Genomic DNA, 18,031 nt, shown 5'->3' with positions numbered 1-18,031 from the left:
CAGGGACCTCGCTGGCACCAGCCCCAGGTGGCTTCTGCAACACCAGCCATGTCTCAGAGAGTGGCAGATGAGGCTTACACGGAGCTTTCACAGGTTGTGGACGAGCTGTTTTCAGCCACTTTTTGTTTATGGAACAAAGGATCACTAATTGCCACGAAGCTAAACGAACTAAGAGAGCTCTACATACTTCCACAGTGATTTGCTCATAATAAAAAGGAGAAAAAACACTCTACCATATTAGACTGCAAAAATTCTGTTTACAGGATTTTTGTATAAGAAGCGATGAAATTAAGTGAGGCTGCATTACTTGCTACTGCTATCAATTAATGCAGCAACTGCTTCCAGACATAATAATTACCATATGTGCACTGTGCTTTACCTCTGGGCTTAGTAATTTCATACATGGGAGGTTACAACTATTGATTGCATTAAAACAGACTGATGTGTTATGAGAGACATGCTCCCAGTGCAACACATCGTTGCACAAACTAAAATGATTCAAGTGGTACAGGAACAGACACCTGCATCCACCAGCAGACAACCTGCAAATGGTCATTTCTCCATCCCCCCTACAACACACAGACACAGTGCATGACACAGTAAAAAGTATTGCAGAAGGAGTGAGCTTGGCTGATCAGGGACAAAATTAGGGAGTTCTAAGAGACAGATGTTGACCACTGGAGAAATGACAAATATCCAGGAGTAACTCCTATCAATATAAATAAATTAATAAAACCAAAAGGCCTCTTGGTTTCTCAATGCAATTTGCACATTTGAGAATTTGCTCATGTTTAGGTTGAGTATGAGGAAAAACTTCTTGACTGAGAGGGTTCACCACTTTGGCAGAGCTTCTCAGGGCTGTGGTGGAGTGCCCATCCCTGGAGGAGCTTAAAACCTGTGTGGACGTGGCACTTGGTTCATGGGTTAATGGTGGTCTTGGCAGTGCTGGGGGAACAGCTGGACTTGATGGTCTTAGAGGGCTTTTCCAGCCCAGATGATTCTGTGATGGACAACCAGCTCTGCCCTGCAAACTTCAGAGTGGACTGGAGTCTGGCAAGTCACGAAAAAAATGCATTTGCATTTTTAAAAGTGCATTTGTTTTTTAAAGTTTGCTGAAAACTTGATCCATAATGAAAGACAATGACCTCCAAATAGCATCTAAAAAGAGTGATGTTTACCTTGCCATTACACAGCTGGGTTTGTAACTATATGCAAAACCAGCAACACACTCAGAAAGAACAGCACTTGGTTTTTTTGTTGTCATCCTATATACATAATTAAAGACATATTTCTATTCAATTCTGGTTAAGCTCCTACAACTTATGTATAAGTAATACATATAACTTAGGCTTTAAAGCATCCCTTAAACAACAAAGCATTGTTTATGTTTTTAATAAATCTTAATTTTCACTCCTCTAATTCAGAAGACATTTTTTGAAGCAAGAATACACTGAATTCAGTAGGCAAATCTCCCATTAACATAACTCAATTGCCCTAAAATAATATTTATAAAGACAGTGGTAAATGTGATGCAAAGAGCTAAATGTAATAGGCAAAATTATCCTGCATTAGCAGTATATTCATAAAGGGTGAGAGTGTGTCAGCAATTTCCAGAAACCTTTAAAAGTAGGAAGGAACCTGGCCTTTTTTCAGCAAAAGCACTAAAAACAAGCGTCAGCACAAAGAGTTAACACATTCTTCCTACTTCTGAGAGCAGGAACGGGGCCGATTTCGTCAGTGAGGTTTGGCAGCGCGCGAAATCCTGTAACCAATTCCATTTCCTGATAAATGAACGGTCCACAGGGGAAAGTCAGCCAGAGGCTTTGGGAACTGCCGAGCGCTCAGACATGACCGAGAGGCTCCTGGAAGGAGCCAGACTGTCTCTTTGCTTATCGCCGCCCAGCCGAGCGGCACCAGCGCAACGCCGGTGCTGCCAGACTGCGCTGCGAGCCCAGGCCGCGGCACAGCCCTCCAGCCACACGTGAGACCCCCAGAAAATCAGAAAATACACCAGCCCCAGCACATGCCTGACATCAGGCTCTAGGAACTCTGAGAACACATGGCTGTGTAATACAGGCGTTGGGATGGGACTTGTAACAGTGCGCATTGTTTATGTGTTTCGGAGCCAAGTGCTAGGAGTGACTCGGTATTCTGGAGTTGAGGATCTTGCCCCCACCCTTCCAACAGGAAAAAGCCAAATACAGAATGATAAATCATTCATTATTGGTTAGATTTTGGCATCAGTGAGGCTGTGAAGGAGGGGTTTTCAATTGGAGCTATAGGGTGCGTCTCCTCAAGAGCTGAACGTCACTCTCAAGTTCTAAACCGTTCTTCATTTTGAGCTACAAATTGTTTTTTTAAAGTTATCTTCATATATGTGACTAATAGCCTTACTGAATGTTAACAGCAAAATTACAAGTGTGCTTCAACCCAAGATCAGCCCTGAGTTTCTGATCTATTTAAATACCAACTTTTCAGAAAGAGTTAACCTGGATGTTTGTTCACTTTCAAATTATTACAAATCAATTCACAACTCCAACATTTTTACAGGAAATTCAAGTAGCTTGACATACACAGAATGTCAAAAGTCTAAAATTTGAGCTTGTAAAAAAGAATAAAAATACTGCCAGTCTGATGACCCCTGAAGGGAAGTTAAAAGAAAAAAAAAAAGAAAACGCTCAAATAATAACTTCAGACCCTTCATTACCAAAATCCTGGGTAAGTTTTCAAGTGGCTTGCAGGCTTATAATAGCAACTATGTCTGCAATTGATTAGCTCCCCCAGCACAACCAGATGTCTCAGTGACTGGGAGAAAGTACTGTGGGTTTGGAGTTTACTGGGATGCACACTATTCCCTCACTGAAAAACAAAATAATAAACGGGAAGGTGGAGAAACTAAAAAAAATATTATGCTTGTTCTCAATGTGTCTGAATTCAGTTCTATTGCATGTTCAAGTTCTTTGGAAAGCCCAGGATGAACTCTTTCTTGTAGCCAAAGAAAATGCCTGAGACTTGGTTGAATCTGTCCTTTATCACAGATTCACTACTCATTCCTTTCCTGGGATCTTGGGTGTTCTGTTCATGGCTGTGACAAATACAAGCTAACAGCGTAAAAGAATGACACTTCTCTACATTCTCTATCTGCACAGGTTTGCAAACAAGGTACATGGCCTTAGAGGAACACCAGAGCACTGTTTCAGACATAACACCCACACGTAGACCAAACAAACTCACCGTTCCTGCCGCTCCTTCCCTGACTTTACCTCATGTTAATTAATGCATGCTTTAAACCTCAATTGAGAAAAGTGGTGGGAATACCTGAAGGAAATACAAAAAATATTTGCTACTCTCTGGAGCATTTTGATATTCACAACTCTGCCGCCTTTAAAGTATCCTTGATCCTTTTTGGGCTGCTGCTATGCTTCTACCAAAGACTGTGATGACTCTGTGCATAGCATTGCATAATGAGAAAGGAACACTGAAGCAAGAAAAGCTCTTCCTGCTCCCTTCAGGATGTGGCATTAAAGTGGAGGATAACACTGCAGGTATGGAGTGCCACAGGCTGGCTGACAGAAGCAAAGCCCAGCACAGAAGGATTAGTATTTCTATCATAGAATTGCAGAACCATTTGAGTTGCAAGGGATCTTGATCTTAAAGATCATTCTGTTCCAACCCTCTGCCATGGGCAGGGACACCTTCCACTGTCCCAGGTTGCTCCAAGCTCCATCCAACCTGGCCCTGAACACTGCCAAGGATCCAGGGGTAGCCAGAGCTTCTGGCACAGGGCAATCTGTGCCAGAGCCTCACCAGCCTCACAGACAAGAATTTCTCACAATATCTAACCTAAACATCCAACAAATAGTCAAAGTACATTGAAGGGATTCAGACATCAGTGTCTTATTTGAATTGTAATCTGTGTAAGAGAAATTCACCAAGAAGGGTGACAAAAGGCAAACTATTCAGGAGAGAGTGAGCAAAAGCTTATGGACTTGTGTGGGTAAGTCCCAGCTTCTTTGAGCTGACTGTGCACCTGCTAACAAAGCTCTACATCCATCCCATTGCTCCTTGAGCTGCTTCTCTCAATCCACTCCAGCTGAGGTGGCTGAAGGTCAGGAGCTCACAGACACAGTTTTGCTGCTCAGATCACATACAGCACAGGCAGAAACACAGCTCTCATGGCACGAGATCCTCACCAGGCTGCTGACCATGGCACCACTTTCTGAGTCACCATGCAATCAATGCAATCCCCACAGCACAGCAGCCAGAGAAATCAGGGAGAGGGCAGGGGATCACGAAACACAGTCCCTCATTCCTCCTAACTAATACCAGTCACTGTGAACCACACACTCCCCACCATGGGACACACACAGCCTTGGGGCCCGCCTGGTGTCCTGCTTGCATCATGCCTGCTGCCATCTCCTAAGCATGAAAATACAGCCTGACAACTTTGAGAATGTTGGAGCCATCAGCAAAACTTTCCAGTGGAAGCAGGATTTTCCCCATGAAAATAAATGCTTCAGTGACGAGGAAGAAAACAAGACTGAAGTTCTCAGTTTATTCTTCATCTCTGAAGAAAAGCTGTTATACAAATGGTCTAAGTTGAAAGCATGATTACTATTTTCTGTTCAAAGAGATTTTTGGGTGCTTTACAATAAGAAACTGATATTACATGAGAAACAGTTTAAAGATCAGAGATTCAAAAGTTTGTTAATGCTTTTTTTCCTATGTTGATGCTGCAGTGATGTTTATATTACTCTTCAATAGGGAGGTGTCAGAAAAGCATTAATATGTTTTTAACTGTGTGCCAGGCAGACAAGCAAAATAAAATAGCTGGGTTTTTTTCTTGTTCTAGTCAACAATGCCAAAAATTACTGTTTATTTTTCTCCACCCCCATGAAAGAATTTATAACCACTGAAGTAAACTCAAGTTAAAAAGATGGTTTTAATCCCAAAATTGACTGACAGATGCTGTGTAAAAGCAAACCTAACTTGTTTGGGTTCTCAGAAGCGTTCACATTTGAAAAATTTAGTTTCCTGGAATCATTTGAGGAGTGTTTTTTGGTGTTTTGGTGGTTTTTTTTGTCCCTTTCCCCATAATGCTACAAAAATAATTTAAAGAATGTGATACTGTATGATTTTCACACTCGTAAGACAACTGGGGAAAGGTGGAAAGCACATCCCCTTTTCAAACAGCCTTAAGAGTTAACATGTAAATATGGTGTCAGTTACAGCACGAGTGAACTCTCTTTGGGAGTGCCAGGGAGAGGTTGTGAGTGCCACGGTGCACACCACTGCTGCTAGGCCTGGCAACACTCAAGTAGATAAAATGCTCAGCTGTAACTAAGACCTTGTATGCAAAGGGATTCGTCTGACACCACACCAAAGAAACCCAAATTTTGACATGTATGACAGTCCAAATCCATGCAAACACTTGCGGGACTGGGTAACTGTATGAAGAGTTCTTGTTAGTTTTTTTTTTTTTTATATATAAAAATATTAAACCAAACTTTGAAAAACAAATAAATATGCTTGGTTAATGCTCGATAACTGCCAGGCTATTTCAAACACCTTGAATTCAGCAATATGAATATAAGCTCTGTGGATAGCAAGTTTCAAGTCAAACTACATTGCTAAGGACTGCAGCAGAATTGATTTCTCTTTCGTTAAGTCTCTAAGTTAACTGATTTCTTCCATTTTACTTGAAGGATGCTTCTGAAAATGAAGTGTTGTTGGTATTCAATCCAACTCATCAGCTGTATTTGCATTACACATGGCTACAAACAAGGCTCTCTAAAGGCTGCTAAAATCCACTTTTAACCATGGAACAACAGGAGTTATGTTTCAAAGACTTTTGATCACTTACATGCTCAAAAGCCATGTAGATGTGGCACTCAGGGACATGAATTAGTGGTGGCCTTGGCCACCCTGGGGGAATTTATTTTAGAAAGCTTGTCTAACCTAAATGATTCTTTGATTCCATGACTTTGAATCCACAGGTGGCAAAGAGAATTTACTTTGGCCATTGGCTTTTTCAGTGTTTAAGCAACCAGGCACGTGAGCAGATTTTTTGTTAACATGCTATGTATTCTAACTAGCTACTGAACCCTACTTCCTACTGAAGTCACATTTCTGTGGATTATCATATTAATGCTTCAAAGTGAGGGTGGTATTTATTTCTGAACTAAACCCCAAAGCTTTAGTTCCCTTCTGGGATCATGCCGTTATTTTTCTTCCTGTAAGGTTTCAAACTACAAAGCCAAGAGTTCCCATACAATGCATTATGTCAGCAAGTATCTAACTTCAAGCACTATAATAATCACAGTTTTTCCATAGTATTTTTCACATACTTTAGATCTTGCCTACACACAAGTTTGCACCATTTAATTAAGCAGATTTAAATGATAGAAACTCCGGCTTGGACATACTTATTATAAAGTGGTGTCATCCAGTTTAGTTTCAACTCATTCTCACCAATTTAAGTAGAGAGGCTTACATTAATAGAAAAGCACCTGCATAAGGGTTTGCCCTGGCTCAGACAGACAGACAGGTTTATAATCCCACTGTAAGATTAGCCAGAGTCAGCTGAGTGCAGACATGTCTTCGACTGCTCACAGTTTCACAATGATAAGTTATTTTCTGACCACAAAGCCCATCAAAACTTTCAAGATCATTTTTTCCCCCTGGAATTTTGATTACCCAAAATAATATTTCTCAAGGGACGCAGAGTATATTCTTCTCTACTCGAGGTCTCTGAGAAGCTGACCTCTAAAACAAATGCCTTCAAAAGAAACGTGAGTTATTGTCCATCACTTGCAGGTCAGCTCACGGAAGCAGGCAAGTCTGACATCTTAATTGAGGGCATAAATTGTCAGAAGGAAATATACAATCCATAAATACTCTTATTCTTAGCATATGGTCAGCGTTCTGGAAAGGCCCAAAAAGCACTTTGTTTAAAACTTTCTTGCACTTCTGTCACTAATCTGATCTTCTTCAGGGTAAGGGTTAACAGCAGCTGAGGGTCAGCAAAAGGAAGTCTGTGTTGTAGACGCCTGCCTAGCGTCAGACCTAAGGATGTATTAGACACAATCAGCTTCCACTGTAATAAGAACTTTGACCTTTGAGCCAGAAAAAAAAAAACTCAAAGAAAAAGATAAATACCAGGAAGAACTGGATGAATTTATATTTTAAGGAAGTTTTCTGTCTCTCTTGCTTAGTGTTGTGCCCTGGAACTCTCTAATGGAGTTGTTGGTCTCTGTAACTCCTCTGTCCCTACCCCTTTATGGTGCCACACAGTTAATTTGTGAACTATTTCACCAAAATCTCCACAGTAGCAAAGAGGTTACATCAGTAAAACAAACCCAAGAAAGCTGTACATAGTTTTTAAAGCAATAACAGATCTGCCTCAAGGTTTAATTTGGATTATTAAAGACCATTGGTCTGGATCCTGAATCCAGCATCTTGCTCTGGCCAAATACCAACCAGCAGGACTGTGGGAGAAAAAAAATTGTAATCAAGAGCAATTCTAAAGAAAGTGTGGCAATGGATGGTTTCTTTGGATCGATGAGGTGCATGTATATGGAACACTACCAATTTCCTTTGCCACCTGGGGTGCCAAGCAGGGTTGCCCAAGTCCTGTCCCCCTGCGGGTGTGATGGCACCACTGACTGCTCAACAGATGTCTCCTCCCTGGGAGGAGCATCTGCAGAAGCAGGAAAATTCTTCCAAAGAGAGCTCAGTACCCAAGCCAAGAAATTGTTTGTGTTTCCTTTAGTTTTGGGGACTTCACATGCACTTTCTTTTACGGCCATTCCTGATTTCTGATTTGCCATGAGCTCAGGCCTGATGGGGAACAGCTGAGGGAGCTGGGAAGGGGCTGGAGCCCCAGGAGAGGCTGAGGGAGCTGGGAAGGGGCTGAGCCTGGAGCAAAGGAGGCTCAGGGGGGACCTTGTGGCTCTGCACAGCTCCTGCCAGGAGGGGACAGCCGGGGGGGTCGGGCTGTGCTCCCAGGGAACAGGGACAGGAGGAGAGGGAACAGCCTCAGGCTGGGCCATGGGAGGCTCAGGGTGGACATCAGGGAAAACGTTACATAAAGCTCTGTCAATTCCTTGTTGCCAAGGGCAGTGTTGCAGTCCCCACCCCTATAGGGATTTAAAAGCCATGTGGATGTGGCACCTGGGGACATGGGTTAGTGGTGACCTGGGCAGTGCTGGGGAAATGGTGGGACTTGGAAGGCTTGTCCAACCTAAATGAATCTGTGATTCTACCAAAGCACCTGTGATTGACATCCCCTGCTGAATTCACTGCCACCTCATTCAACAACCATTTTATTTTTGTGGATTTTTTTTTATCGTTCAACTTCTGGTGCTTCTTCCCAGGGTGATATCCCAGATATAAAGCTGCTCTGGTCCACTTCCCAGGCAGTATCTGCCATCACCATGATGACAGTTTACTCTTCCCCTGTGCTCTGGTGCCTCAGTGATTAGCAGCTTTTTTCAGTGAAACAAATGGAAGCTGATGGAGTTGGAAGTACATTGTTAATAGAAGGGGAAACCTATGAGAAGTGCTTTTAACACCTAAAGCGAAACTTGTTCTGTCAAGAGACTGAAGGCTTTTACCTCTACTCCTTTTACATATTCTGTGAAATTTTAATGCCCATCGAACTCAAATGCACTTCAATAAATATTAAATTTTGTACCATATCAAAATCGTAAGAGTTGATGGCATAATGGCATGTCTGCATAGCACACAAAGAACATCTGACAGAGTGCACACTGATGACAAAATACTCATTGACACGGGGAGAAAAAGAGTGGGGAAAAAACACAAGCAGAACAGAAAATGCTCATGAAAAACAAATCTCCATCTTAAGTGGCTTAGGTAATGGGAACTTTTCTTTTATAAAGCATTAAACGTGGCCTCCCAAGTGTGATCATTCCATAAAACCAAATGTCAGCTTCCAGTCACTAGCTGGCATTTGAAACAAGTTTTCCCACTTATTGCAGAAGAGTTGTTGTTATCTGCTGGCTAACTCCCCTTGAAATCCTGAGATAAGTCACAGGCTCCAGACACGGTCCCGCTTCTCTCACTCTCCTAATCCTGAAAGTACAGATAGGTCACCAAAGGGATGGAAGGCAGCCTGAGAACTTTCAAAAAAATAAAGAGAAAGAAAGAATGAGGCTAATTTTCACCTATCACTATGATCTCTAAATTGCCTTTAATAAGCTTCTGCAATATAGCAGGGAGCCTGGATTGTGGGCTGCTCGTCTGCGAAGGAGACAGCTCTATCTCCACGCCATGGCTTCTGCCTCCATCCCAGGCATATTAACTCCATTTATCTCCTCCCACAGACTGAGGGAGAAATAACCAGCTCTTGATTTCAGCACCTGCCCTTTATCTCTCTGTTTGTGCAGAAGTCTTCTAAAAGGCTAATTGCTCAGCTTGGACTTTCTTGGCCTTCCACAGTACACAGCTAAAAGCATATGCTTAAAATAATGTTAATTATATTGTTTGTCTCCAGTCAGACTGCTCCAGGACTGGAAGGAAAATCTGAGTTAGATCTCCCATTTCCCAATAATTATTTGCTAAGAAAATGCAGGATATCTTTCCTAACACAGACACACATACATATATATATTTATCCATGACCTACTGCTACCACACATGCTCACTTTGCATCCCGTGATGCTTCCTACAGTGGAAGGGAGCAGGAGCACCAGGGTGTGCTCCCAACCTGATAAGCTCCATTATGCAGATGAGGATCGTGGCTCTAAGTGCTGTTATTTTTAGTTGACGTTGATTCATGTTTGAACTATGGGCTAAGCAACATACTCAGAACCTGAATACATGTAGCACCTCTTGAATGCTCACTTCCTCAACAAAGGCCAAGATAAGCAACTTGAAAACATTCACTTGAAAACATCCGTGCATACATTAGGCACACATAAAAAAAAACATCATTGTCTGAGCTGCAGGGAAGTGACTGAGTAAAAGCTCTGCCTCAGCCCTCATTTTCCAAATCATATCCATGTTTCAACTGCCTCCCCCAGAGTGCTTCAGCTGAAGATGGTTATTTCTAGCAGGCAGGAATAATATCTCTGCAGGGTCTCTTGTACTTTACAGCACTTCAGTATGCTGTGGCAAAAGGCAAGGATGGATTGAAAATTAGTTAGCAATTAACTGCAAAGCTGACACGCACACATATATATATATCTATATATATGTATTATTGGGATTGAACTCCACAGCTTTGCACATTGGAATTACATATAGGTTGTGTTAACACAGATGCAACAGATTCACAGTTCCTCCAGACATTGTCCAAACTGGCTGAGCACAAGCTGCTCCCAGTGCTGGGACAGCTCTGGGCCCTCAGCACAAGAGAGACACTGAGGGGCTGGAGCGTGTCCAGGGCAGGGAACGGGGCTGGGAAGGGGCTGGAGCCCCAGGAGAGGCTGAGGGAGCTGGGAAGGGGCTGAGCCTGGAGCAAAGGAGGCTCAGGGGGGACCTTGTGGTTCTGCACAGCTCCCTGAAAAGTGCCATCAAAGCCAGAGTGGGTAGGGCTTGCTCCCACCCATCCAGACTTGCCCAGAGAGTGTCATTAAAGACCTAAGGATTAAAGCTTTCTCCTTTACTTAGATGCTGAAGTGCCTCAGAGTTGCCAGAGTTATTGTGTAACTATATCTTCAGTCTGATCTTAATATGAGTTTGTTGAGCTTTAGAATAGCTTCCCCTGAAAACCTCAGATTAAGTGGGAAGACCTGAGGAACAGGGAGACTCCCAGGAGAGAGGCACTTGGACAGAGGGCACAAAGACTCACAAGGCCATTTCTATAGGAGGGAAACATGTGCTGCTCCTTATCACTACCTCTGCAAAGGAAGGATGTTATTTGCATGTACAAATTGATGCATGACAATACATACATACATATCTATATATATATCTATAAACATCCCAAGGTCAATGTCACCTTTTCTACATGGAAAAGTAACTTGCTCTGGCCAAACTGCTGCTCAGCAAAAGTATTAAAAAAGAAAGAAAAGAAAAAAAAAAAAACCAAAAAAGGAAAAAAAAAGCAGAAAAAAGTGGAAAAAAAAAGAAAAATAAAGGAAACCAAAGGAAAACAAAAAGACAAAACCCAGTAGGTGTAAGTGGTCAGTATAGAAGACTGATGTGCCAGGCTGGCTTGCCTTTGTAATTCTGTCCCAAAACTCAAGTGTTCCAGAGGGAAAGGAAGTGCTCCAAGCAAAACTAAGCATCCTCAAAACTGGAAGTATTTGACTGTTTGGTGAGGACTTACAGAACTTGGCACACACCAAAAACTGCTGGTTTGTTGCTTCAAGTGGAAATATAAACATATAATTTTGAATACTGTATATCGTTAGTGCAGAAAATGGAAACTTGATGGGATTTCACTCCAGAAACAGCATTTCTGTAAGTTGTGGCCTGACATAACAGTCAATGTGGCACACTCTGCAACTGAGAAAACCTTCATTTTTTTCTAAGCAGTCAATTGATTTGGTGATGGCTCTGTGTCAAGAAGGGTGTAGCCTCAACATAAGAGCTTTTAATTATCTGCGCATCAGAACAAGTTGTCATAGAAACTGCTGAAGTTCTAGTGTTCCTATGCATTCACAGCATCACCACACAGAAAGGACAACCTGAAGGGCTGGATTTGGACCCAACAACTGCTCTGGTGTTACCCAGGCTATTGCTGTACTGCAGCTCAGGACTTGGACTCTAGACCAACCTCTCCTGAAGGAATTCAGTCTGAGTGACTGAAGATGTGCCATCCCAGGGACACAGGGAACTGCAGGAAAGACATTAGTATATGCAGCCAGCTAGAAAATTCCCACTGGGTGTTTTAAAATTACCAGCATATAAATAAATTACCAGCCATTGCCACTGACTGTGCAGACTCAGTGTGCCTTATCAGAGGATATTTTACTAAAGTTACCACAAAAGAAATGGTGCTCTCACTCTCTTATCACAGAGTAGCAACAAAAATAGTTCTGCAGAAAACAGACAGTATTTAAAATACACTTGGCATAACAGAGAAACAAGATTCATCGTGTTTAAAAAACACACACAGCTCCCATTTGCTTACTTACCCACTTACACAGATTTCTTTATTGCAGTATTTAAACATCACACAACCATTAATGGATTTTAGCCTCACAAAACCTGTCAAGTTGGTAAATCCCTCAAGAGATTTGAGAAGTTCTCAGAAAGGAATGGAGGGGACTGCTGAAGATTATACAGAAAGCTAATAATCATGTTGATCAGACTTACAGGTCCTGAACTGATTTTCACTAGGTTGGGTAATTATTAACTAAAGCCCTCCAAATTTATCTTTATAGCACTTAATATAGACTGAGACAAAGGTGCACTAGAATACTAGAGACAGAAAAAGAACACTAGAGACAGAAAAATAAATTAATCAAAAGAGAGAATTACCAGTGTTTGGTTACAGCATACCTAAACAACAGATGGAGAGAGGAGCCTGCATCTTCAGGGTATGATGAAGAAAACCTTAGCTTCAGCAAATTTTAATTCCTCCACACACTTCAATTTAATAACTAATCACAAAAACTCACCCAAACACTTAGCAGAAATTAGGAATTTAAATGAAAACATACACATATGGCAATCGACAGTGTAATCACTTATCAGTCACTACTGAGAGGAGAGATGATTTTTTGAAGTTACAGATATAAAGGGCATATATGTGTAATTGATAGAAACAGTATACTTTAAGTGATGAGGTCTTGAGCACTTACTCTTAGCCTGTCTTTGGGCAAAGCAACAGCTCCTTGCTTGATGATTTCCAGAACTCGCTCTACTGACAGCTCAGCTCCAGCTTGCTCTAATCGGGAGCTGAAAAAGCTGATCACCTGGAATGAAACATCACAGCACATAAATAAACAGAAGAGATCTTTGGATCAATTTATACACAAAGCTGTCATCTTCTTTTTTGGCACCACTGCACTTCTTAAAGAATAATCACATTATTGCCTGTGTCACAGCCAGGGAGACTTTATTAATGTCAAATTAGCACAACTCTCAGCATCCTCCTGCAATCATTTTTAACAGACAGATGATTTTACAATATGACACACAGAGCTGAATTAATAAATTTACATTTTCAAGTACTGTGCACTGACATATGCACATATTGCTTTTCGTCCATTCTGCCCATCAGGCTTTGGAGTTCTTCCAGTCTTTGCAAGATTTGAGCTAGAAATTTACTTACATTGTAAAGTATTAAAGTAAAATCATTACAGTTTCACTGACTTCTGGACAAAAGACTTTAACACAACTGTTAAGTATCTCAATATGAGAGGCTACATTTCCTGGGAGTTGCGTAGCACTCAAAGCCACAGCAAGTGGATGGTAAAAAGGAAGTCTACAAAGCTCCTCTTCCACCCTGTATCCACCCCAAGTGCCACACATACCTTCCACATCCTGGATTCTAGGCCCAAGGAATTCTGCAAATTCCCTGTCATCTTCCAGACATCCCCCTGGTAAAGCCAAGCTGATTTTCCCCATATTTCCCTTCCCACCCCCTTTTCTGTGACCCAGGTGGTCCTTGTTAGTTAGAACTCAGTTAGGTCAGGGTTTAACTTTTATCTCTCTCCAAGCTCAGTGGGTCACAGGAGAAGCAGACATCCCACCGGCAGTTATCCATGCAGGACATCAGAAAACTTCAATCTCTATAGCTCCTTTCATCCAAAAAGAACACACTTTGCAAACCCCATCCCTTTTCCCAGGTAAACTCCTTAGTCACACAAGGGATCCAGGACTCAAAACACAAAAAGGGTCTGGGGAAAAATTTCAACACCTACTTAGAATCCTCTGGAAGTACCACAAGAGGCACTTGGTAGAGCCTGTCTACACCAGAGCACCTGGCTACCCTTAGGCTGGAGGCAAACACAATGCTGATGGCAGGTTCTGCAAAATCCTGTGAGCCTTCAACACACTCTGTGGAAAAATACTGATGCTCACTTGTATCTGAAGCACAGTCCCAGTCCATCAAGTAGTCTTCGATAATTCTCCCAAGTAGAAGCAGGGAAAAGTGTACTATACTACAAAATCTCTGCTGAGCTCTCTTTGTTCTGTAGTGAGACACAGCTGGAGCCAGAAACCATTACCCTAATTATGCCTCCCAGCTCAGCTGCTGTTCATAAAACAAAGACAGCTGATGGCTTGATTACTGTGAGATTCAAATTTGTTGTTCCTGTTTGTGACTTCCCCCGCAGAAAGCCCAGCCCTTGTTTAGAGCTAGAAGATTTGCTGGGATCTCTAGAAACTCTTGCACCAAGTGAGTGAGACAGTGGCAGACTAAAGTTGCTGGAAGTTGCTTTTTGGGGTTGTCATGGGATTGTGGTGTTTGGTTTGGTTTATTTCTCTGTTTTATTTTGTTTCTAACAACAGAAGTACACAAACCAGTCACGAGAAAATTCAGGTTTAATCTTCTGTGCTGTCCTTACGATTATCTCCATACTTGAGCAGAAAGGGAGAATTTCACTGCCTCTGGCAGATGCTGCAGGTAGGCTTTTACATTCTTAGAGATAAGGACGTGGTGGAGCACTGTGATCTCTGATCCTTAGAAAAAAAGGAGTAGGAAGATGTGCTGAGTTCATAAGCAAAGGAGCTGGAGGGAGGGACCAGAAATAACAGAATAAAACAGCAAGAAACAGCTTGTGCAAAGAGCATGAGGACCTCGGAGTGAGGCTGACATGGTTTTGGCACAGAGTTTGGGACAAATTGCTGGTGGAGGATACACAGCTCACAGAGGAACAAGCAAGTTGCCCACAGATTTTGAAAGAAGTCTTCCTGCATTCAACACTGCTTTGTTGTCAGTAATCACTGGTGAAACCCATCCTCGCCAAGGGCAGGCTCCTGCAGAGAATCCATCCCAGTGGCACTGCCTTGTTAGCTCAAGTTCTGCTCAACCACAACAGAAGCAAAACTTAATATTTAGCTTTTAACCAAAAGGATAAAATACTATCATAATGCAAACACGTAAAAAAACTGAATGAAGCTCACAGATACTCCCTGAGTTCTGACATTTCCTATTTTTGGAAGTCAAACCCTTCAATCTTAACATGTTTTTGAAAGTCTTATGTTTTTGTGGTAAAGGTACTAATCTTCTTTGGGTTATATTTCAAAAGAACAAAAGCAAGACATGCTTCCAGTATTTTCAGGCTATGTCAGCATTTTAGAGAACTCAGAATGGCTATTTTTGATGTGTAGTTGATGACTAAAATTCAAAATACCTGCTTTAATAATGGTACTTATCTCTGGGAGTTATTTGCCTTACTACTTCAAACAAAACAGAAATTAAGTACCTCTCTTTTGGACCCTGGAAGCACAATACCCCAATGACACAGTGAGGTACTCACAAGTATCCCAATGAAGTAAGAAAACAGAAAAGCAAAAAGAAAAATAAAAGATTAATTATGCAGAGGAGATCCTAAAGAAGGCATTTTCCTATTAGTTCCAGATCAGGAATAAAACCAAAAAAGCATCCAGTATTATGTCTCTCATGCCCAAGCTCCCACCTCTGCAGCAGAGGGTCTAACACTTTTCCTACTAATCTAGTCAGAGATAAAAATATAAAAGCTCAACATCATATTAAGGAAGAGTAGCCTTTTCCTTTGAAAGAACTTTCATAATCTTCTACATTTAAGTAATAGAGGTGAATTTAAAATAAAAATGAAAATTAACAGATTTCCACTCCTTGTCCCATTGAAAGTAAAATGAACCAGAAAAAATAAACTGGGTGAATAGTATTAAATAAGTTTCAGGTTTTAGTAAATGTTTTAAAACCAGCTGAGCACATGACTGTATGAATAGAAAAACCCCAAATCTTTGGGCAAATAAACAAGGCTGAGAGATGGTGTCTTTCTGACACTACGAAAATTAATTTTCTTCTTAATTATTTGGGCAATTGGTCTAAGAAAACAACTGCAAAGACTGCTTAAAAAGAAGAGTAAGAAGAATCCACAAGTTGCTAAGAACTATTCTCTTCCTAGTCATGCTGAGCACTGAAAGGCCTCTCCTGGAAGCAACATAACCCATTCTAAGAGCTCTCTCTCCAGTCTGGCTTCCATATTAGCAGAGATTAAAAGGCACATCTAATCCAGCATTAGACAACCCCTCATCAGGAATATCTGACCCCTATCCAGATAAAATGCATGGAGAGCCTTGCTCTGTGCAGAGTCTAATCCTGGCTGTACCTTAGTCTATCCTAAGGTACCGGCTGGTACAATGGGCACAGGGGACCTGGTTTGGCCACTTCCAGCTCAGGACTTCCCAGGGTTTCTATTAAAATACCATTAATATTTCTATACAAAAACGGTAGTTTTCTAGTGATTTCCAAAACTGGTTTTAATCATAGATTCATGGAATGGTTTGGTTGGGAAGGGACCTTAAAGATCAGCTAGTGCCATATCCCTGCCATGGGCAGGGACACCTTCCACTAGCCCAGGCTGCTCCCAGCCCCATCCAGCCTAACCTTGGACACTTTCAGGGTCCCAGGGACAGCCACAGCTGCTCTGGGAAACCTGTGCCAGGGCCTCACCACCCCTGCAGTGAGAATTTCTTCCTAGAGATCAATTTTCCATGAGAAACTCATACTTTCTCCTTTTGTTTTCTAAACAGTAAACTTACAAGGTATTGCCAGAGATTAAAAGCACTACAAGATTAGAATGAGAATGATTTAGAAATATTTTTCATTTCAAGGCAATATTTAAGGTTTTGGAGATTATTTTTGAGATTGTCAGGGAACAACCACAGTGTCTGTTATTTCACCCAACTATTGTTTTCAATTGGGCTGCAAGGCTGAAGTAACAAAATACTTCCCTTTACAGCACGCCAGCAGCAGAGCTATCAAGGGCAAAATGTTTTCTCCACTTGGATTCTATCAGCAGATGCTGAAGTGCTGTGAGGCCTGCGGCAGCCCAGGCTGTGCTGCTGCCTAATCAACATGACAACTCCTCTCCTTCTCCTCCAGCTAAAAATAACAGTACAACACGTTGCTGCCTCCTCTGCCTGCAACTGCAAAGGTCAGTTCTGAAAGACAGAAGAAAAAAATCACTTGGCAAAAAATGAGTAAGTTTTGAACCTGTTTTCGTTGATTTTGTTTCCCTTTGAAAGTGATTGAAAGAAACACTTTGAGAATTTTATTTCCAGCCACGTTCACCACTGGGAAAGTAATATGGTGTATTGATGGCACACTGAATGGAGTAGAAAAGAAGAAAACAAACCTCTCGCTGTAAAGTACCACAGGATTAGCACTTGAACTAAGTAGCTTCCACAGGGAAACATAAATCACAGTTACATTTGGTATCCAGTAGTCATAGCTGGAGCCAATGAGAGGCAACGCCAACCCTCGCTGATTTAAGAAGGGGTGAAACAGCTTCAGGTGATTCAATAGCAGGAGAAATACAAGAGGTTAATCAGCAAACTTGAAGTACTGTGTTTTTTCAGAACCACCTTGAAATGAGGAGCATGTTCAAGGACATGTGAGCTTTTCCAGGTATTCTGCTCTCTGCTTTTAAGGTGTAGGAGTGGGGAGAAAAAAAACAGGCAAGAAGAGCCCCCCCCAAAGCAAACAAACAAAAACCAACAAAACCCCAACCCAAACCCACCAACACCTTAAGAGTATTTAGCCAGGCTCTGGTAAACAGCAGGATCAAGGTTTTTCTAATTTTAAGGAAAGCCATAAAAACTTAGTTCTTAAGTCCCGAAGGCCTTACAACACGGGTTGCTATGCCAGAGTGAAGACAACTTGATTGATTTTAAAATCTAGTAGGGAAATGTCTTTGAAGAATTAAATTCCTTGCAGAAAATTGCATCAATTGAATCCTTTGCATCACTAAGCCATTGCTCCCAACCTCCTGATGTATATCAGAGTATTTTGCAAACAAAATTCTAGCAGCTCCTAGTTAGGCCTGTTCCACCACCTGGTATCAGTTGCTCGCTTGTAGGAAATATGAGAGCAGTGAAAGCCAAGGAGTTCTTACCGTGG

The 18,031-nt window shown here is 41.7% G+C and overlaps 1 protein-coding gene across 9 annotated transcripts in view; it reads right to left on the bottom strand.

The window, feature by feature from the left end:
• DYM (dymeclin) overlaps nucleotides 1–18,031 on the bottom strand; it is a 209,079-nt gene that overhangs the window by 20,285 nt on the left and 170,763 nt on the right. For all 9 annotated transcript variants that reach the window (XM_064405419.1, XM_064405420.1, XM_064405418.1 and 6 more), the window contains one exon: nucleotides 12,777–12,890. In XM_064405419.1, coding sequence (XP_064261489.1) covers nucleotides 12,777–12,890 — 114 coding nt within the window. The remainder of the gene's footprint in view (nucleotides 1–12,776; nucleotides 12,891–18,031) is intronic.

This window comes from Passer domesticus, chromosome Z (assembly GCF_036417665.1).
Source record: "Passer domesticus isolate bPasDom1 chromosome Z, bPasDom1.hap1, whole genome shotgun sequence".
In the NCBI taxonomy this organism is placed as follows: Eukaryota; Metazoa; Chordata; class Aves; order Passeriformes; family Passeridae; genus Passer; species Passer domesticus.
The sequence above is the reverse complement of the archived record's forward strand: the minus strand, read 5'-3'. Positions and strand labels throughout refer to the sequence as shown.